The sequence below is a fragment of the Balaenoptera acutorostrata genome, chromosome 16 (assembly GCF_949987535.1).
Source record: "Balaenoptera acutorostrata chromosome 16, mBalAcu1.1, whole genome shotgun sequence".
Lineage (NCBI taxonomy): Eukaryota > Metazoa > Chordata > Mammalia > Artiodactyla > Balaenopteridae > Balaenoptera > Balaenoptera acutorostrata.
The window spans coordinates 25,366,664-25,389,336 of record NC_080079.1 but is presented as its reverse complement, the minus strand read 5'-3'; the positions used below and the strand labels follow the sequence as shown (position 1 = coordinate 25,389,336).

Below are 22,673 nucleotides of genomic sequence, written 5' to 3'. Positions count from 1 at the left end.
GACCCAAGACTCCGGGACCCAGGAGCCTGTAACGCGGCTGCCCATTGGCTCAGCTTGGCACTGCTAGGCCGGGGCCCTTCCAAAGGCTTGGAAGATTGGCTGAAGCTCCGGGCGCCGCGGCCAATTGGCGGATAGGATCGCTTTCTAGGGGGCGGGTTCCGCCTGGGCCCCGCCTCTTTCTGCGGCCCTCTTCGCTCCACATCCGGTTTCGTCCGCCGTGCGCCTGGAGGTGCCTCGGCCTCGTCTTTCTTTTCTGCTGCGCCGGTGGGTTGCTGCTGCCTGCGTAGCATTTGAAGGGGCGAGGGGTTAGAGGTCAATTTTGAATTTTGAGATTTTTCACGAATTTGGGGACCCAGAATAGGATTGCCAACTTTTAATTTTAAGTAACCGTTTTAAAAGAAAGCTCAACTACTTATGTTCACCAAAGTTTCATCAGAGATTTTACCATCAAAAAACAAAAGAAAGAAAAAAAAAGCGCAAGGGCTATAATCTGAGAGTAAGGAACAGGTCTTTAAAGCGAATACCTTTAACTTAAAGGGGGGAAAAAAAAGTCATTAAATTGTTCTCGTTTTCTGATTTGACTGGAGACAAGTAAAGACGACCCCATATCACTAATTGTCAGCCCTGCATTGGGCACCACTAATTTAGCTACATTATAGGGCACTGGCAGACGGGCATTTGGTCCCCAGGAACGTTCTGTCGTGTCAGAACTATGGGTCTTACCTGCAACATTCAAATAATTAAAATAATAGCTAACGGTTGCTACGTATTAAATGCTTCTCATCCATAGTCTGAATTACTTCAACCCAGACCATACAATGTGTTGGTACCATTAACTCTGAATTACAGATGAGAACATCAGGGCATAGAAAGTTGCTGTGATTTGTCCAGCGTCGACCAGTAAATGCTGAAGAGGTGATTCAAACCCAGCCTGAACTCTTACAGTCATTCAGACCATTCTTAAAATAAGCGTTTAAATATGCCTCTGCCTCAGACTCTTTATTCATCATCTTTTAAGTTTTAGAGATTGAGCTGAGAGAGGACTGTAGCCACCTTTTTGACACACCACTATTGTTCCTGGGATAGGACAGGAAGTGTTGATGTTCCTTTTCGAAACTCAAACAAATCGAAATTTGTTTGATTTTACAAATGTTTGATTTTGGCTTATTTTAGGATCTTGAAAATGTGCTTTTGCTTATTCAAGTGTTATTATGTAAAGTTGTTAATTTTTTTTTTCTTTGATCCCTTAAGCTGTAAAATAGGGACAGGAAAGCAGAATCAGTTACTTAAAAAGAAAGTCTCCTTTGACCCTGCTTTCCCCAGTGGGAAGATGAAGTTCCCCCACTGACAACTTTAGTAATCTTATTTAATGTCCCAAAGACATTAGAACATAGGATTCTCTCTGATCCTAACTTCTTTGAAACAAGTCCTAAATCTAGGCCCATTTGAAAAAGAGCCTTTTTCCTCACTTGCCTAACTCTTTGAACTTGGTGAATAATAGTGGGACTCCCAGTAACAATCTGTCATGTAAATTAGGTTTCTGAAATATTAAGAGGAATGTCCTCCAGGTTCTGCCACTATCAGAGACTGGTATGACAAAAAAAATTTTTTTTTAATTGCAAAATGCAAACCCCACTTCCTCTCCTCAAAACAGAGACTCATGTAAATAGAGTGAAGAGATTATTATTAATGTGGTGGCACTGTTTTCCTAGAAGGCTTAAGTCATCATCACCCAGGATTGAAGATCTCCCCATTTTCAAAACAGATGCGATCATATTTCAGGTAGCTGGAAACCAATTTGGAGTAGGTTTAATATAGCCTTATTACCATTTATTTCTTGCTTGAGTGACTCAGTATTATAGAGGTGTAAACATGATATAACATACAAGGAACATTTGCAAAGAGGATTTCAAAGAGGTACTTACTGAGTTTTAAAGAGGAAATAGGCTTAAGCTTAAAGGTCATAATTAAAATCTTTCTAGGGAAACCATAGTGTTCAGTGGTAAGATTAAAAACCACATTACTGAAAGGTAGCCTGCAGCATTCAACCCATTCAATTGGTATTAAACTGGTAGCTGATGAAATAAGCATTCTGAGTTGAACTTTAATTCTAATGTGCTTGTCAAAGCAGAATTGCAGTGCACTTTATCTTTTTGGATATAAAATCAGAATGCACTATGCTATTAAAAATGTGTCCTTATTCACTTGTATTTAATCATTAATTTTGAAGTACACTAAACTCTTACTATACTGAGGACGGCCACCTGAACAATTTCATTCGCTACATCAAAACCCTTCAAGTAGGTACTTAGTGTTCTCATTTTACAGGTGAGGAAGTTGAAGGTCAAAGAGGTTAGATAGCTTGCCTAAGTGCCAAAGCCAGGGTTTGAATATAGTGCCCAGTGAGAACTTTGACATAATATTGCTTCCATTCAGAGGAAGAACTTTCCATCCCTTTGTCCATTCTCCCCGACTACATCAAATAGACTTGCATCTTGGAATGTGACTGCCCATATACAGGTATACAGTTGACCCTTGAACAACATGGGTTTGAACTGCAAGGGTCCACTTATACATGGATTTTTTTCACTAAATATGTACCGCAGTACTATATGATCTGCAGTTGGTTGAATCTGCAGGTACATAACCACGGATGCGGAGGGCTGACTGTAAGATTATACTTGGATTTTCTTCTGTGTGGTGGACCAGCACCCTGAAACCCTTAGTTGTTAAGGGTCAGCCATACTTTTAATAAACAATATTTTCCAACTCTCGGAGTTGCTTTTCTTGAAAAGGTGGGAATGAGGAGACACAACATGAAAATACATTCTCTTCTGGCATGGTAGAAAGGTGGATCCAGGAACCTTTTACTTTACAAATGGAATCCTTAGCTTGGCTATTGCTAATCCAGTCATTGTCAGTGTATACCAGGGGTGGGCAAACTAAAGCCAGTGGGCCGAGTCCAGCCCACTGATCATTTTTGCACAGTTCAAGAACTAGGAATGGTTGGAAAAAACATCAAGTGAAGAATTATGATTTGTGACGTGAAAATTACATGGAACTCCTCAATGGTAAGAAATGCCCCTCCCACCCTGATGCAGGGTGCTCATAGTCAAGGAGGCTGTGCACGTGTGGGGGTCGGAGGTTAGTGGGAAACCTCTATATATTCGGCTAAATTTTGCTGTGAACCTAAAACGTCTCTAAAAAACAAAGCCTATTAAAATATATATGAAGTTCAAATTCAACGTTCATAAGTAATGTTTTATTGGAACACAGCCACACCCATTTATTTATATCTTATCTACGGCTGTTTTCACCCTACAAGGATAGAGTTGAGTAGTTGAGACACGATGACTTGAGAAGCCTAAAATATTTACCGTCTTGGCCTTTACAGAAAAAGTTTTCCCATCTCTCGTATAGATTAAGATCCTGGTTGGAGTGATGCCCGTGGAGTCAAACTTCAGGCTTCATAGTACCCTTTGCACCTCTTACTAGATGTGAGGCTTTTGACAAGTGACCTAACCTTGCTAACCTCAGTTTACTGAGGCAAGAATACAACCCTTATAGGACTATTTTAAAGATTAAATGAGTTAATACACATAAAGCACCAAATCCATGTTAGTATTATTTATTTTGATTTTTGAGAATTTCACATTCCTCATACGGCCTTTCCTTTTAGAATCTGTTTATATTTTCTCTCAACTATTTGAAATATACTTTCTCTATGTGAGTGTTATATTTGTCTGATCAGGAGTCAGCTCCTTGTCTACCAGAAGCTCTCACATGACATGGTTATGTTGATTGTTCCTATTTTACCCTCCAGTTTGTACTTTTTGATCAAAATTAGCTCCGGAAGAGTAGTTATCTTATTACTTCCTCTGTCTTCCAGATGCAAAACTGCCAGCATGGCAAGTCAAGAACCAATTTGTCTTTTCCAGTGCCAGGTTTCTTGGTGGCATATATGCATTTTCTTTCCAGAGGACATTGATTCAAACATTTTGCCATTCCCCAGTTCTTAGAAAGTGACAACTTACCATATCTTACATAAAATCACTCTGAGTAACTTAACAAAGAATGTAGTTGAGTGACTATTCTGAAGATTTTCAAAGATTCTTATTCAGCAGAAAAAAATGTAAACACTGTTAGCCAAGAATTTCTGGATAGGTTGGAATTCCAGAGACCAAAAAGGTGCCCATTCATAAGCTACATAATTAGGTTCTGTTATTTTAGTAAAAGATATTTAGATTCAGCTAACATTTGTTGAGCAGCTATGATGCACTATATCTTTTTTGGGATTAATGTCTTTTCCTCTCCACACTGTTGCCAGCTTTAGAGACCAAGTCAATGAGCCAGACTTCGGACTTTTAAAGTTCTTCAACCCTGCTAACTGGTCACTTTGGGCAAATAATTTTCTTTTTCTTTTTTTTTTTTTGGCCGCGCCGTGAAGCTTGTGGGATCCTAGTTCCCTGACCAGGGTTAGAACCCAGGCCCCTCGCAGTGGAAGCACCGAATCCTAACCAATGGGCCACCAGGGCATTTCATATTTTTCTGAGATTATTTTCTAACTTGTAAAATAGGAATAATAATAATAGCTGATTGAGTAGTTGTGGGAATCAAATAAGGTAACCCATGGAAATCATTTAGTCACTGTGAGTGAAATGTGATACTTTTCTTTCCTTCTTTACCTGTCAACCCCATAAAATGCATTTACAAGCAATTCCCATTTCAGCTCTATCCTGTAAAAATTAAAAGAATTATCTTTCCATCTGCTAAATTTTAGGATCTCAGCTTCTTAAGGTCAGAGCAAAAGCTAGCTACCTCCTTTATCTCATGTAGATGGGTGTGCTATCGAAGTGGCCCCTGTATTTGCTGGCTGTTAGCAATGTGTCCTTGGTAATTAAAAAGGGTCTTCTCTGAAATTTATACTGGGAGTTGGAAAGAGCTCACAAATTTGTCTTTGCCTCTAGGTATCTTGTTTCTGTTCATCACCAGTTTTTCATAGTTTGGGTAAAATCTCATAAATATGGCCAGAACTAGGGTGAGGCAATGAGGACACAAAATTTAAGGAGACACTTTTAGGGTCGTGCAAGATCATAACACTAATACATTTTTCTTCTTATCTGCTAGATCATGAAAAAGTTTGGCCTTATTTTAAAATAAAGTACTCATTATACACAGGGTATGGCCAATTGTCTTAGGTACGCAAGAGGGAGGGTTTAGAATGGGAAAGAAAACGTTAGCATTACCCTGGTCAATTTTTATTAAACTCCTTTGAAATAAGTGGAGTTTAAATGCCCATTCTTCACGGATTCTTGATGCAGAGAAGAGACCGCACAGGATGTTGTGAGTTCAAAGCAAGGGGTACTTTTCAGGTGTTTTTTGTTTGTTTGTTTTTTGTTGTTTTGTTTTTTACTTTTTGTTCTTTCCCCACTCCTGCTACGGCTTCTGAATCTGGGGCTATGTCTCTGCAGGTTGAATTATCCTAGCTGCCGTCCTGGATCACTCCCCCTCTACCTCGCCACTGCCCTGTTGCTCCAAAGATGAATTTAGGGCAAGAGGGGAGAGCCAGAGCGCCGCTGTCCTTGGAGTCTGCAGCGGAGGCAGCAAGCCACACGGCCACGACTGTGAGCGTTGGTCGCTGTGCAGACGCCAGGAGAGCATGACTGATGATGCGACCAGGACCTTGGGGAAAGGTGAGTCCTCTTGACAGCTGTCCGCAGGCTGGGGGCGCCCCGTGGCTGGATGTTGGCTCTGGTGAGGCGGCTGCCGGCCTTGGCCTCCAGACCAGCGTGGCGAGGAGGGACAGGGTTCCTCGCACAAAAGCCACGTGCAAAAAAAAGGTGTCTTCTCTGGGACACGGGAGGCGGAGCGCCCGCGGCCCTCTTGGGGTCCTGGGGAGGCAAGTGAGCCCCTCTCCCCTCTGGGCTAATCCTCCTCCCTGTATCCCCCTCTGCCCGCAGGGAGCGCCCCCCCAGGGCCTGTCCCAGAGGGCCTGATCCGCCTCTACAGCATGAGGTTCTGCCCCTTCGCGCACAGGACCCGCCTGGTCCTCCGGGCCAAAGGCATCAGGTGAGAAGCGGGGGGGGGGGGGGGGGGGGGGGGGGGGGCCGCCCATAGGCGTGTGGGAACGTCTAATATCTGGGGAGCCCTGTTCAGATTTCAGAGGCTCTCTGTGCCTTTCTTCTGAGGCAAAGTCAATAAATGGTTAGCAAAGGACAGGTTCTTGACAGTGCCGTCCTGAAATGCAGAGACAGGCCTGTGCAGGAAACTTTTAGGACAACTCAGAGTAAACTGAATGATGGCTCTGGTGAGCTGCTTCCTCCCCTTAAGCTTGTGAAGAAAGGCACCACGGAGGCTACCGAGGCCTTCCCTGACTGCTGCATCCAATGTAAACCCCACCCCAGGCATCTTCAGGTCAATTCTGTTCTCTTCATTGCGCTTGCAATGTTTTCTTATTTGTTTACCCGTCTCTCCTTTACATCCCCCAGCCCCGCTTCCACTGCCTCTCCCCCTCCCCCAACACACATAGAAACACACACTCACGCACACACAAATGTAAGTTCTTGAAGGTAGGGACTTGTCTCTCTTATTCATGGGCCAGAAGAGAGCCTGGCATGTAGTAGGTGCTTTTAAAACTATTCTTTGAATGAATGAACAAATAGTTCCAAACAGTGAAAAAGAAGGAACTGCTATCAAAGAGGTATCCTGAAGGTACCCACACACCTGATAAATAGGTACACACCCGTCCAGAAGGAATTTTGCAAGACGAGCTCCTGCAAAGGACATCTGGATTTGGAAGGCAGAGCAACTTTGCTGGAATGTGGACGGCTGGATGGAGCCAGTTCAAAGCCAAGGTGTTGAGAAGTCTTACTCCAGCCTCTTGACTCTGGCCTTGGAGAATCGGTAGTTCGGGAGTTTAGGATTCATGTTAAAGAGATGCAGAGACTAATACAGAGACATTTTAAAGAAAGTTATGTAATTCTGCTCTGTGGAGTTTCTATGGCTTATATTTCCAGGTTCTTCCCTCTTGCTCAATTCTACTTGGCCTTAAGGTTACTTTTTTTTTTTTTTTAAGAAAAATAACAATTGATGTTTTACCCCCAGTGATGAAGTGGCAGCTTAGGAACTGATGTAAATACTTCTTTGGGGCAGGGTTTCTCACCCTTGGCACTGTTGACGTTCGGAGCTGGATAGTTCTTTGCTCTGTGCGTTTGGTGAGGGCAGGAGCTATCCTGTGCACTGCTGGATGTCTAACGGCATCCCTGGCCTCTACCCATTAGATGGCAGTAGAATCCCCCTCCCTCCAGTTGCGGCAAACGAAAAATGTCTCCAGATATCGGATTTGTACTTTCAAACTTTAAAATGTACTGAAATCTGTGGTGCCACGGTTAAGCTTGTGAGCTCTGAGTCAGACTGCCTGGCCTCCCATCTCGGCTCTGCTACTTCTTAGTGGGTGATATTGGGCAGGAGATTGAACCACAAGGAGGCTTATTTCTCATAGGGGCTGTGTTAAATGTTTTCTTTGCCTCCCCTCCGTTGCTCCTCATCATGATTCCCCGATTCACTGGGGAATCATGAGGAGCTAATGGGATAAGGCATCGAAAACATCTAACACATCTTACTGCAGGAATGAAGACAGTGATGTTGTTATGTATTTTTCTTTGTACAAACCTAAATTTAAAAAAAAAACTTATTGCAAATTTTAATGTTATAGGTTGATTGCTTCTGCTTTCAAGATGAGTGTCTGCCTGCCTAAGCCTTTCATTTTTGTTCTGTCCTGTTTTCCCTTTGCTTTGTAAGACATGAAGTTATCAACATTAACCTGAGAAACAAGCCTGAGTGGTACTTTACAAAGCACCCTTTTGGCCAAATTCCTGTCCTGGAGAACAGCAAAGGTCAACTGATCTATGAATCTGTCATTGCTTGTGAGTACCTCGACGACGCTTATCCTGGAAGGAAGCTGTATCCATATGACTCTTATGAGCGAGCTCGCCAAAAGATGTTATTGGAGCTATTCTGTAAGGTATATCCAATTTTTGTTTAAAGCCACTTACACTCTGTTTTACTTTGTATGTCTTTCCCAAACTCCAATCCATTTTAAAAGTCAAATCGTTGGTGAAATCGATATGTTTTAATACACATGTGTGCCTTAGGAGGATAACTGGTGTGGAATTATAGTAAAGCTGTGACCTCTGATGTTAAAGGTTAAAGGCTTAGCCGATAGGTACTTTTCCATTTGAACTAGCAGTCTCAAGAGTTACGGTTATGGTATAGTTATGACTGTGTAACTTGAGACAGGAATATTGAAAGAATTGAAAACTGGTGATACTTTAAAGGAACCATTTCCAAGATCCCAGGTTAAAAAAAAAAAAAAATAGGGGTGTGAAAAAGGTAATGCACAGAAGGAGATTGTCCTTTATGGAGAAGAAGAGTGCCAAGCATCCAGGAAATGTGTAGAAGAGAGAAAAGGGGGCACCTGTTGATAGTGGGAGAGAATATGGTGGAGAAATTTTAAGACAGTTCTCTTTGAAAAGAAACAAAAATAACTCAATGATATTACTAGCTGATGTCTGTTGAGCACTTGTGACGTGCCAAGCACTGTTCTAACTACCTTATAAAGGTTAACTCGTTTAATCCTCACCACTGCCCTTTAAAGTGGGTACTATTATTGCTCCATTCCTCAGATGAGAACACTGAGGCTTAGAGAGGGTAAGTGCCCTACCCAAGATTGTACAGCATGGAAATAGCTGACCAAGTAAGGAGCACCGGAGAGCCCCCTCTAAAGCACCTTGTTTACCAGGGTGCTGTGACAAATGGATTCCTGAAACCACAGAGGTAGCCCTCAGAGGGAGCTGGGGAGCCTGGATGTGGGTGTTGGCCTGTTCAGCTGGAGTGACAAAGCTCTGGCTGCATTTTTAGGCGGAGCAGGAGCCCTCAGACTTCTCCACTAAGAACCTGTGTCCTCTGATCAGGTCCCACATTTGACCAAGGAGTGTCTGGTAACATTGAGATGTGGGAGAGGATGCGCTGATCTGAAGCTAGCCCTGCGTCAGGAGTTCTGCAACCTGGAAGAGGTACAAAACGGGCCCCCCTCCTGGCCAGATGCAGTGGAAGAAGTGATGCAGGTCCCCACCCTGGTCACCCTGGCACCCTCCACTTTCACAGACTTATTCTTTTCCTGCCAGACTTTGATAAGTTCAGTTACTAGGCATCTGATTTTAACTTGTGGGTACTTGCCCTCTGCTAACGTGCTCTGGAACTTTTCTTGGAAATCTGGCAAGGAGTGAGGGAGGGCATGTGATGAATTTCTTCCTTTCCCAGAATCACCACATTCCTTAAGTATCTCTGCACGGATCCTCTAGCTTCTGCCACTGAGTCCAAGGTCTATGTTGCTTAGAGATTGTGTTCGGCTGCTAGTAAAAGGGACCTAACCACTGTAAATTTGTCCTATAAGGATTTATTCTTTCACACACATACACACACACGCACACACACAGAGGTAAGGTAGAACAGGGCTGTTTTGATGCCTTCTTCATGAAGTTACCAGTGACTGAGGCTTTTTCTCTCTTCCTGTTTGTTATTTTTGGTGCAAGGCTTATATCCTCAAAATAACAAGATAGCTGCTAGAACTGCAACCATCACATCCAAGTCCAGGTCACAGAAAGGACAACAGAAAGGAAAAAATGGCAAAAGGCCATACTACTTTAAAGGCTTTTCTAAAAGTCCTACCCCATGACTACTTAAATCTCATTGGCCAGAACTTAGTTGTAGAGTCATAAGTATCTGCAGGGGAGCCTGGGAAATTTAGTCTTTTAGCTGGGAACATCCTGCATAAAATCAGAGTTCTATAATCAAGAAAGAAGGGGAAAGTGTCTATGGGTAAGCAAGGAGCAATGACTGTTACCAGATCCTCCATTTATCTGGCAGTAATGGGGAATTCTCTGGTGGTCCAGTGGTTAGGACTCTGCACTCTCACTGCTGAGGGCCTGGGTTCAATCCCTGGTTGGGGAACTAAGATCCCACCAGCCCTGTGGTGAGGCCAAAAAAAAAAAAATCCAGCAGTAATAGGGCTACTTACCCTGTACATCTAGAATAACCTGGAAGGCGGTTCTTTGACTTCCTTAATCTTTGTTCCAGAAACTGATAAATTCCCCCTATGGGTGATTCTTTTGGCAGCCAGAGAATGCTATTTTTATCCCCTTAAGGGAAGGCTGATTACTAATATGCTTCCATTTGACCTTTGTTAAGTGGAAGCAGTTCAATTTATTTACAATTCCAGCTGCCTATCTTAGATTTATACAGTTGCAGTATTTCTGGATGATGAATAGTCACGTGTAAGAAATGTCAGCCTTTGGTCCTGAGAACACAGACTGTGGTCTTGACTCCAAGGAGGCAACTAACTAGGATGAGGTAGACTCTTGGATCCTAGACTTGGCTTTACTAGATTACAGAACCTTTGGCAAGGTTCTGGTCCTCTCTGTGCCTTGGTTTCCACATTTATAGAATGAGGGAGTGTTTTAAAACAGAGAGTTTCTGGGTTCAACAGAGGGACCACTGAGTAGGGGAGGTCTGGTGGGTGGTTCCAGATCCTGCTTCAGCCAGACAAGCCCTGCTCTTATCACCAAATTTAACAAGACATCCAATAAGGTCGAATTTGGAGAGGGAGGGGGACCTCTGCTTTCAAAAAGAAGTTTGAAAGCTCTTGCCCATAGAGAATGTTTAAGGTCTTTATTTCAAAGATTAGCTGAACTGATTTTATAACGTCTGGTTACCTTTTTACAGTTCATTGCTGGGCCAGGGAAAGGAGCTGGGAAACAAAACCCTTTAAATTCAGAGATAATTAAAAACACGTTTTGAACTGTGTGTTCCTCCTACTCTGTGTTTGGATGATGGATGAACTTTGAAAATTACAGATTGCTAAAGAAGCGTATAATATTACGAAGGAGGCACAGTTCTTTAGTTGGGTTCTTCCAGGGGAAGTGAACCTGCATTTTTATGCCAGGCATGATGCTACAGGTGCTTTGCATAATCCTCTCATTTAATCTTGTCAGATCTAATAAATAGCATCAGTGAAAGCTACCTAAACCAGGGCTAGTTTAAGGACCACTCAGTATTCAGCATTGTTCTACCAGATTTGAATGTAGCTTTTGTCCCCTAACATGTTAGCAGGAATTATAACTACATCAAAGGCAATATCAGAATCTGAAACATGCCCACTGAGCTTGAATTATTTGATTCATTCCTCTCAATACCAGTATATTGACTCTAGGAGATTCTAGTGAAATTGAAACTTGTCAGAATAACTCTAATAGAGATGGTCCCTCTCTATTAATAGAGATGACGTGTACAATTTTTTCCCATGGTTTTGTACAATCAGGATTTTCTGTGAGTTGAAAATATCTCAAATATCCTTGGGCTTTCTGAGTGATAAACAACTCGAGACCAATGTATAATTTTCTGCCACATTATCCTCAAGCGAACGGCTCAGTTTAACTTTTGCAGCCTTACACTCTGACATTTTCTTCTTTTGAAATAAATGCCCTGTTTGACTTTTAAATTTTTCTTTAAAAAAAGTTTCATCGAAATTAAAGGCTTATTGTGCTTGTTATATAACCATATTTTTCTATGTTATTTTTACAATTCTTTGAGATACATTACTGCTGTTTTTCTTTCTAACCAGCAGGCTCCCCACTTGCTTTCCTGTTCTGAACATTTTCCTGAGTTTTGAAAACTGCCAGGCTGCCCTTCTCTAACCACACGTTCTGTCTTCAAACCAATTTGCTAGTCTTTACTGAATCATTAATCTCAGCAGCATAATTTTTTTAAGCTTTAGTTTTTTAATCCTTATTGCTGACTTTATTTCAAAATAGCACCTGATCCCACCTTTCTTTTATCTTTGTGGATTGGAATGTTGGCAGAACCTTTCAGCTGTTCTTTTTTCGGGTGGCAGTGCCTTCATTCTAAATATTTTCATTATGGAAGTAGTCCAATCAAGTCCAAGTGCAGTGAAGGACAGGATTCAGCCTGATTACAGTTACTCCCCATCTCTTCCCAACCCTCCCAGTTATAGGCAACTACTAATTTACTTTCTTTCTCTATGGATTTACCTGTTTTGGACATTTCATATACATGGAATCATTTAACGTTAGCCTTCCATGTGCTTCTTTTACTTAGTGTAATGTTTTCAAGTTTCATCCTTTATTCCTTTTTATGGCTTAGTAGTATTTCATTGTACGGATACACCAATCTTGTTTATCCACACATCAGTTGATGGATACTTGGGTTGTTTCCACTTTTTGGCTCTTATGAATTGTGTTGCTGTGAACATTCGTGTATGAGATTTTGGCTTGGACATATGTTGTCAGTTCTCTTGGATTTGTTAGCTAATTTAGCGTGTCCACCTATGTGCCATTGTTTGGTTGTAATCACCATTCCTCCACACTAGGGAACTGGTTATCTTCTAGTCACCGTGGCTACTTGAGCAGTTTTAGTGCTGCTAGTTTGGTAACTTAATTCATTGTCCAATCCTGACAGCTGCTTTCTAGGTAAACTAATATTTGCTGTATTTCTTTTAATAAACTTCCTCTATACCTTCTCCCACCATGTAAACAATAGAATAATAGTTCTTGTTATTTAAAAATTAACTTTACTCATCTTTGATTATAAAGTAATACTTGTTCATTAGAGAAAGTTTGGAAAATACAGAAAAATATAGAAACTAAGAAAAGAAATTCATAATCCCACTACTCAGACACAACCACTGTTATTATTTTTTTCTCTCCTTTTCTTATGTATATTATTATGTAGTTGAAATTGTACTGTATATAGAACTTGGTTACCATTATGACATAAGGATTTTCCCCATATTTTAATAAACTCTATAAATGCTTATTTATGGGTATAAGGGTGTTTATTAGAGCAGCCTTATTTGTTATGGTGAAAAATTATAAACCTTAATGTACATTAGATAGGGAATGGTTAAATGAAGGCTTCCCTGGTGGGGCAGTTGTTTAGAATCCGCCTGCCAATGCAGGGGCCACGGGTTCGAGCCCTGGTCCAGGAAGATCCCACATGCCACGGAGCAACTAAAGCCATGTGCCACAACTACTGAGCCTGTGCTCTACAGCCTGCGAGCCAGAACTACTGAAGTCCGCGCACCTAGAGCCTGTGCTCTGCAACAAGAGAAACCACCGCAATGAGAAGCCTGCGCTCGCTGCAACTAGAGAAAAGCCCGTGCACAGCAACAAAGACCTAACGCAGCCAAAAATAAAATAAATAGAATTCTAAAAATTTATTAAAAAAAAAGAATGAGGTAGATCCATGTGTACTGAGATGAAAAGATTGCCTAGAAATATTAAATGAATTACACAGTAATACAAGTGATATGATCCAATTTTGAAGAAGAAAACAAAACTTAACTATATATGTATGTATATATATATATATATATATGTACATACATGTAAATAAACGCCTGGAAAAGTATCTGCACATTTTTCAGACACACATCAGACTCCTACTGGTGACTACTACTGGGAAGGGGATTAGCACTGGGGTGGGAAAGAAAAGTGGTTAAGAGTAGGGGTAGGAAGGGAGAGTCTTTACCTTTTATACTGCTTTCTGTGTTTGAATTTTTTTTAAATAATGAGAATGTATTTCTCTATTAGATGTGTAATTATTAAAGATGGAAAAAAATCACTTTTCATTCTGCATAATCTGCCATATGTATAAGCCATAGTTATTTATCCAGCAACACTCAGAGTTATTTAGTTTGTTTCAGTTGCTTATCTTTGTGAATGATGCTGCCAGGAACAGCAGCTTCTTTGCATAAAAATCCTTTTCTCTATTTTAGAATATGTCCTTAGGCCGTACTTCCAGGAATGGAGTTACCAGATCAAAGGGTATGACCACTTTAGAGGCTGGAGCTGGATGTTGCTAAATTGCTTCCTCCAAGACATGTGCTGTATACCCCCCACCCTCAGTGTATGGAAAATGCCCTTTGTATCCTCCGCTTTTCACTGTCGGGAGATTTCATTTAAAAAGATATTTGCCTGTTTTGAGAAACAGTAGTTTCTCATTGTTGATTTAATGTATATTTCTTTGATTGCTAGTGAGGTGGTAGATTTTCCCCCAAAGTATTCCATCTCTTCGTGTTTTATTTATGAAAATGGTCTACTACCCATCTGTTTGTCAAGGTCTTACTGATTTTCCTTGTTGATTTGTTTTTTTAGAGTTCCTTATATATAAAGGATATTGGCTTGTTTTTGAGGCACGTTTTTTCGTTTTGTTTTAACTTTTTGTCTTTGTTTTGTACATATATAAATATAACATTATTGTTCTATAAGTCTTTCCTGTTGTGATTTCTTCTGATGCTTTTATACATAGGAAATCCTCTCCTCCTTCAGAGATTTGATATTCATTTATATTTTCATCCACCACCCATCACTTTAAAGATATTTGACTTGTCAAGACTTACCCGACTAGCTTTTCCCCCCTACTATCTTACAAATATATTTTGACAAAAGAATTAAGCCCATGAAAAGGATTCCAGGATAGAATTTTCAGGGTGGTCCTTTGATCCCCCCAAATGTTGACAGGTTGCATTCCAAATCTTCACAGGGAGCTCCAGGTTGTAAGTGGTGATCAGCAGGAGGGGCGTGTTCTGCACAGACCCTACTTCTCAGGCTTCTTTCTAGAGAAGTGGTTTTATCTATACTCTACGTTTGTTCTATACCCTTGGTTTGTTTTAAAGGGAATCAGTTCATCTTCGTTAGCTCAGCCTCAGCTATAGTATGTCAGTGTAGCAACATACACTGAAATTTGAAATCTTGAGAATCTCCCCCTCGTCTTATATGAACTTAAAAGATTTCTGCCCTGGAGTTGAGTACTTTGCTTCTGCTTCTGGATAAGGGCCTGCATTGCTGATGTACCGGCAGGTGGCTTTGTGTATTTTATTGGGGGAGGGGGGTCTGCTTCATTTTTTTTTTTAATAAATTGCTATTTTATTTTTTAAATTTATTATTTATTTATTTACTTATTTATGGCTGCACTGGGTCTTCGTTGCTGCATGGGGGCTTTCTCTAGTTGCGGCGAGCGGGGGCTACTCTTCATTGTGGTGCGTGGGCTTCTCACTGCGGTGGCTTCTCTTGTTGCGGAGCACGGGCTCTAGGCACGCGGGCTTCAGTAGTTATGGCACGCGGGCTCAGTAGTTATGGTGCACGGGCTCAGTTGCTCCGCGGCATGTGGGATCTTCCCGGACCAGGGCTCGAACCCGTGTCCCCTGCGTTGGCAGGCAGATTTTTAACCACTGTGCCACCAGGGAAGTCCCAGGTCTGCTTCTTAAGAACTATTTCCATCAAGAAGAACCTCTTTCTTCCTCCTCCAACCAGGACAGCAGCACCCACTGAGAGCCACCAGGCTGTCCTGGTTAGAGGTCCGGGATTTGTCGGCTGTGGTGTAAATGACCACGTGTAGGGCAGGTGGCCAAGTCAAGGTCTAAAGTGCAGTTATTGAAGCTGCACTTGAGAGTCCAAGATTGTAGACTGAAGCTTTTTAGAATGCCTGGTTTGAGGAAGTCTGGGCTTCGCTTCTCTTTACAATCTTGCTCCTTAAAAAATTTTTGCAGATTTCCTTTTCCTCCTTGTTGAACCTCCTGGCGGGGAAGCCCCGGCCAGTGAGCCTCACCAGGATGGCCACGAGGGAGAGCCCCGCGCGCTTCTTCCTCCTACGTGCGCTCTAGCGCGAACCTCCTTTCGTCCGCCTGGGGGAGCCCAAGAGGCCTTCGCAGTAGATGAGCGACCCTTCCAGGCTTTTCAAGTTCGGGGTGGAAGTAGCGATACTCACGTCTCACCAAGCAGTCCCTCCCTCTTGATTTGCATGCTCACTCCTAATCCCTTGTCACATCTAAAAGCAAGAAAAGGATCTGTAGTCATTTTTCAGTGAACTGGAGAACAGAAAAGTTTTAAAAATAGAGTTTTCTACTATTCCAGAACATCAAATGGCTTTCCCTAAAATATCTCAATTCTTAATCTGAATTGAAGATGTGTTAACACTTTAAGGAAACCTGAGGGCTTGAAGCTAGAGGCTCAGTTTCCTCCCCAGGCCATGCATGGCCTTGTGGGGATGTCTAGGGCCTTGGTGGAAAAGTGTCTTCTCTAAGCAGGCCATCTTGCCTTGCTTGACGATACCAAGGACAATAGTTCTGAGAGTGAGGGAGTCCATCATGAGAAAAGCTATTCAACATTAAGAATGGCCAATATCATTATATGTGGCAGGTGGGTGACACGAATAACTCAAAACAGAGTTTTCTAAAATGACATTGGATATTAACATAAGCACCGCTAAGTGGGTCGAGGTACAGCCACAGCTTCCTGTTCTGTTTCTGATGACAGAACACTTAGGAACGGTAAGACATTGGACATTGAGACTGTCGGTTTATTTTACTTCTGAGTATCTGAAAAATTGTCAGAGCAGCTAATTGGCTGTAAGCAAGGGACTTAGTTTAAACTGAGAACACAGAAGAACTATTTTAAGTCATGTTGCCTGAAGACCTTCTTATCCATGGAATGAAACAAGAAGGAGAGAATTTTGAAAAGCTCTTTTGCCATGATTGTGTCACACCTCTTGGTTAGTTAGGTGCTCTGGCAGAGCCCCTGACAGAGAGACTGAGAAAGAGGAAAATTGAGCGGGAAGTTCTCACAGGGACGCTCAGAGCTGGGCCAGTCCTTGGATGTAGAGGGAAAGAGGCTTTCAGAGTTTGCTGATTCTAAGCTTTTTGCTGCTACTTAAATTTTAAGAACAGGCAAAGAATTCACAAGAGACTTGGGGAAGCCTCTGTGATTAGAGTCATCATACATACATATTTGAAGTTGAATGACACAGGGTTGACACTAGTCTGGGACTTAGGAGAATGGTGTTTTTGTCTCAGCTCTGGCACTAACTAGAGAGCCCTCTTACTTCCCTGGGATGGAGTTTCCTCCTCTGTAAGCGAGAGTCTCTTGTGCTTCCACGCAGGAGACAAGAATCAGCTCACCAGCATGTTTTCCTCTCCACTTGAACTGCCAGGAAACTCAAGTCAAATCCAAAGGTTTATTTATTAAAGAACTCTGCAGGAGCCTTGGCTTGATATCTTGAGACCATTTTCCTTCCTTATTTTGACCTTCTGTTCTAACTTTTATTTTCCCTGATCTTAGCAGTTATTATTTTTCATATTTAGTATTTTAGTGTACACGTTTTTGTACACTGCAGCTCTAATCCTTTGTGTAATGAGCATGGTATAAATAAATGGAAAAATGGAAGGGGAGTCACACTAGATGAATCCCAGTAACCCTTCCAGTACTGAAGTTCTGTGATTCTAAGGGGACAAGTCATTTCACATGTCCGGAAAGTCTCAGGTTTGCAGAGGAGGGAGCTCTCCTATTGAAGATCCTAAAGATGGTAATAAACCTCCAGGGAGACCTGGCCAGGTTGTGCTCCTGGGTCACTGCAATGTGTCTGTAGGGGAGCCAGCACTCTGTGCTGGTTTATAGGAAGACTGCCTTTCTATTGGGATTTTTAGACTTGCTCTATATGAAATCTGGTGGAGAAATGCCTGTTTGAGGCAGGGCTCAAGAATCTACAGCTGTATCAAGAACTCCAAGGAATTTTGATGTCACACTTGGATTAAAGAAAGTCTGAGGGAATGTGTAAATGTATTTCAGGGGCGAGGGAGAGGCTGGCAGAAGATAATTGATGCCTCATTCATTTCATCCATATACTTATCTTGACTTTTTATTGTACCAAGCACCTTGATAAGGCTTAAATTGCTTTATGAGTGTTTATATAAACATTGATTGTATCTTTATGATCATGTATATTCAAAGGCATACTCCTACTCTGAGTAAATGAAAAGCTTGAAAAATATATACTAAATAAACATCAATTACTAAGCAGTTATTCATTTTCAAAATATCTCATCACTTTACCAAAGGACTCATCATGGGTTCTAGTAAATGTCCATATGTGGTCTGTTTTGACAAGGACTTTCTCAAGAGTACCTCTGCTCTGTAAAGCAGAAGAGTTATATAGAAGTTGCAGAGTCGATCAGTTTAGATTCAGTTCTCATTTGTGCCATGAAAGGCCAATAAGAAGCTGGAGGTATACGTTTCAAAGCCAGTGATAAAAGTTTGGGTGATTACTCTCTGTTCCTGAACATAAAGAAGGTTTGGGGCTTTCTGGAATCCATAAAAACTGAACAATTTGTTCCTTTCCCCTGTAAATCAGGACTTATTTACACATGGCTGAAAATAGCCTCTGTTTTGGGTTTTCATTGGCCAGATTCTTCCACTTTAGTACCATCCTGTGAGTTTCTTCGAACAAAGTGATGCCACCTAACATTTTTTCAGACTTTCAGGACACTAGTCAGGGGGGTCTCCTCTATGCCATACTGGGAGGTAATGAAGACATAGACTTTAGGGCACCAAGATTTGCTTTCTCCTCTGAGAAGCATGGCAGGTGGAGGATCCCATTGATCTTTTCTGTTGGGGAAGGATTTGCTTTCTGTAGATGTAACCTCTGGTGGGGGGGTCTCTGTGCTTTCTTATCACGAGAGCTCACGTTTATTCATGCATGATTCCGTCACTCCTCACCATAACCTCTGAGGAGGGCACTAACGTCACCACCATTATACAGATGAGAAAAATGAGGCTTGGAGGAGGAGGTGGGTAAGTTGCCCTGGGTTCCATGTTGAATGAGAGGTAGAGCCCAAGGTAGGACCAGGTCTGCTGGTACCAGAGCTCATTCTTTTTTTTTTTTTTTTGTAAATTTATTTATTTATTTATTTTTGGCTGCATTGGGTCTTCGTTGCCGCGCATGGGCTTTCTCTAGTTGCAGCGAGCCGGGTCTACTCTTCGTTGTGGCGCACGGGCTTCTCATTGCGGTGGCTTCTCTTGTTGCGGAGCACGGCTCTAGGCACGTGGGCTTCAGTAGTTGTGGCATGTGGGCTCAATAGTTGTGGCACGCGGGCTCTAGAGCGCAGGCTCAGTAGTTGTGGAGCACGGGCTTAGTTGCTCCGCGGCATGTGGGATCTTCCTGGACCAGGGCTTGAACCCATGTCCCCTGCATTAGCAGGCAGATTCTTAACCACTGCGCTACCAGGGAAGTCCCCAGAACTCATTCTTAACTTCAGCCCTAGACTACATCATAGAGGCAACAAGCTGTCCTGGAGTACGAAGAATCAAGCCTGAGAGATAGAGATAGAAAGTTTGAAATCGAGATAAAGGACACAGGAATCTAGATCTATACCTAAGGGGAAGTATTTAGTTCATTATGCTTTTCGTGGGTCAAAGAGAGCCTTTTGCTTGATTTAACTAGGTAACTGGTGTCATACTTTTCTCTATGGGAAGACCTGGCCCAGCAAAAACCTCTGCTAAGCACTGTTGCTTTTTAAATTCTCAAGTACCTTTTCCCCGCCACTGTCTTTGGCTATCTCTCTGTCAAGAGTTTATCTGTTTTCTTGATGATTCATCTATCCAAGTTGATTTGTCCCATTTGGGAATGCGAAATTTTATTTTAATGTAAAAAGTTGATAGTGTTGAGTGGCCAATACGGGTGAAGTTCAAAGAGCTCAAATAAGCAAAGAAAATACGATAGAAAGACAGTGTTGGGATTTGAGCGAGCCCATTAGATAGCCCTGCTCTTGCCTGCCTTAGTTTTGAATTGATTGAGAAACAAGGCAAAAGAGGAAGATGTGTGGAGACTGTGGTATCCCCTTTTTTACAGATAAAGTGGACCCTGGAGAATGGGAGTCACAACTGCAACAAGTGGGGTTCCTAATGTGGCCCCTCCCTCCCAGTAACGGGCAGTGATGGTCAGGGGCAGGGCCCCCTCTCCAGGGGCTGAGCTCATCCCTGGAAAGCTTAGCACAGGGAAGAACCTGTTCTAGGCTGAGAAGGAGTGGCTGGGCTGGGCTGTCCTTTGAAATCCTCCAGTCAGATGAGCTGCACGAATGCCCCAGGGTTGAAAGGAGGGCAGGACTGAGCATGGCCAGGAGTATGACCCTAAAGGAGGTCGCACCTAACAAAATGGAAGGAGAATCAAAGTCTTGGTTCTCCTTCTTTGGGAATTAATTTGATATTTGTACTTAGTGTCTATAAATACATTAGCATATAGGTAAATTAACTTGCTTTTGCTCTGTTTAAACTTTCAGATTCTTGGCTATCAGAACACCATCTTCTTCGGTGGAGACTGTATATCCATGATTGATTACCTCTTTTGGCCCTGGTTTGAGCGGCTGGATGTATATGGAATAGCTGAGTAAGACATTTAACTGTGTGGTTGTGGATTCCTAGGGTCGCCCTAGTGCTTGAAATGGTCTGTGTGCCATTTGTCCTTCTCTGGACATGTGACACATGTGAATGTGAAACACAGTCGGGTTTTAAACTATGTGTTTCCTTGTTCAAAATGCATCTGTGCTCTTATGCCACTAACTGTGGACCCAAACTTTACCCATATTTCTGCTGATAAGACTGTGTCCGAAAGCCTCCTGCCATGCTACAGAGCCTGCTGTCCTCAACACCCACCCAGCACAGGCCAGTGGTGAACGCAGAAGCAAGGGAAGGGTCTCAGTCACAGGGTTTTGGCGCCTTGTCTGCAGCTCCCTCGGTGACCCTCCACCTGGTCCTGCTGCGTCACCCAGCGGACCCCACACACCTTACTCACACCTTAGTTCCCCAAGGAACCTTTCCCCAGAAAGGCATACCCTTCAGAAAATAAATGATTTTTAAAGTAATATATGCTTGATGTTATACAAACAAACAAAATGGCCAGCCATACGCCATGGGAGTGTAGGGATGTTTAAAGTAGAAGAAATTGCCTGGTAGACTCAGGGAGGCTGCATAGGAGCCCTGGGCAGAACATGTGCTTTGTTCCCACGATGCTCACAGGAGAGGTTGAACTTGTGCTGGCTCTGCTCTCACGCCAGCCGGTTGCATGGTGGGTGCCGGCCACTCTGGTGTTTGGGAATCCAGTCCTGCCGAGGTAGAACTGCGTCTCCTTCATAATGCACACACTTGAGTCTACCCAGGAGGCATCTCCTGTGCGTCCCACTTAGGGAAGTTCAGATATAACAAACTTGGATATTTTAAACCATGTCACACCATAAACTTTACAAAAACCTGTCTCTTCTGGGAACAGAGTGTTGAACCACAGATTAGGAACCCTCACGTCTTCTCCTGGATTTTACACTAACAAGTTTATTGCCTGGGCAAGTCACTTTACAGATCCTAGACCTAAACATCCCGATCGGTCTTTGAAAGGACCCAGTCAGCTCCATTATTTCAAGGTTTAATGATTGTTTTACTCATTGCTTTCCAAAAAAAGTGTTTTTGGAAACTACTTCTCTTTATTTTTTTCCAACCTCCTAAAGTAAAATCTGAGAACGACAGAAGGATGTGTCTTTCAGGGGGTTGTCTTTTTGTTGGCAAACAGTGAAGCACAGATACCTTATTTCCCCAGAGCACTCAGTCCACAAGCATTTTTTTTTTTATTTTTTTTTATTTTTGGCTGTGTTGGGTCTTCGTTTCTGTGCGAGGGCTTTCTCTAGTTGTGGCAAGCGGGGGCCACTCTTCATCGCGGTGCGCGGGCCTCTCACTGTCGCGGCCTCTCTTGTTGCGGAGCACAGGCTCCAGACGCGCAGGCTCAGTAGTTGTGGCTCACGAGCCCAGCCGCTCCGCGGCACGTGGGATCTTCCCGGACCAGGGCTCGAACCCGTGTCCCCTGCATTGGCAGGCAGATTCTCAACCACTGCGCCACCAGGGAAGCCCCAGTCCACAAGCATTTTAACTGCAGGGTTAAAAGCAACAACTTTTGCAATTCTAAAGCACACACAGCCATTCCAAGACTTAGATTTTCCTTCAGTAAGTGATTGTGCTCAGTTGATTGTAAGGGAACTGAGATACCTTTATTGCCCCAGTAAATCCATTTCTTGTAGCTTGTAACTCTAAAAAGTGATCCGCGTCCCCTTTGCCCTCTAGCTGTGCTAACGATTCTCTCCTGTCCTGCAGCTGTGTGAACCACACCCCCGCGCTCCGGCTCTGGATCGCAGCCATGAAGCAGGACCCCACAGTATGTGCTCTGCTCATAGATAAGAACATCTTCCTCGGCTTCTTGAATCTCTATTTTCAGAACAACCCCGATGCCTTTGACTATGGGCTAAGTTGCTGAGCCTTGCAGCCTACCCATTCACCACCCAGAATTCCCAAGCATGTCGTGATTCTGCATCAGCACTTGTTTTGGTGGGGCAGTCAATCTCTGTTCATTTTCTTTGAGGTTCCCAATAAACATGGAGACAGAATCATTTCTGATAATCATTTGTATGGCTCCTCTAGCCCACAGCGTCCAGTGATTCTCTAGAAATCTCAGTGCTAATGTCCAGGGACATTTTGAGAGCCTGTGTGCCTCCCAGTTCCATGGTTATCGACCCAGTTTGACTTCCAGGTTGTTGGTGCTGATGTTGAGGTTCAAGGCCGCCCCATCACGGATGCTTGTCACTACAGATGGGACCCTCCACAACTTCCTGGTGAGAGAGATGAGAGGGAAGAAAATGCTTCAGGTCCAAATACTCTCCATTTGGCAAATGAAAGCTGCAGTCCCTGTGGGTGTGCATGAGTTTCATTGTCCCTCAAACTTTGGCCGTG

General features: G+C 42.8%; 1 protein-coding gene across 6 annotated transcripts; it reads left to right on the top strand.

The window, feature by feature from the left end:
- Window position 1: 1 nt before the first annotated feature.
- LOC103004197 (glutathione S-transferase omega-2) lies at window positions 2-22,319 on the top strand. 6 transcript variants are annotated; one of them, XM_057530940.1, is made up of 9 exons: window positions 2-264; window positions 2,989-3,071; window positions 5,472-5,693; window positions 5,961-6,069; window positions 6,735-6,854; window positions 7,801-8,023; window positions 8,973-9,074; window positions 20,186-20,292; window positions 22,041-22,319. In XM_057530940.1, the coding sequence occupies exons 3-9, from the start codon at window positions 5,660-5,662 to the stop codon at window positions 22,198-22,200; spliced, it is 855 nt and encodes a 284-aa protein (XP_057386923.1). In that variant the 5' UTR covers window positions 2-264; window positions 2,989-3,071; window positions 5,472-5,659; the 3' UTR covers window positions 22,201-22,319. The 6 variants fall into 6 exon arrangements, with proteins under 6 accessions (XP_057386923.1, XP_057386922.1, XP_057386925.1 ...); XM_057530939.1 differs by lacking the exon at window positions 2,989-3,071; XM_057530942.1 differs by lacking the exons at window positions 2,989-3,071; window positions 6,735-6,854.
- The last annotated feature ends 354 nt before the right edge of the window (window positions 22,320-22,673 follow it).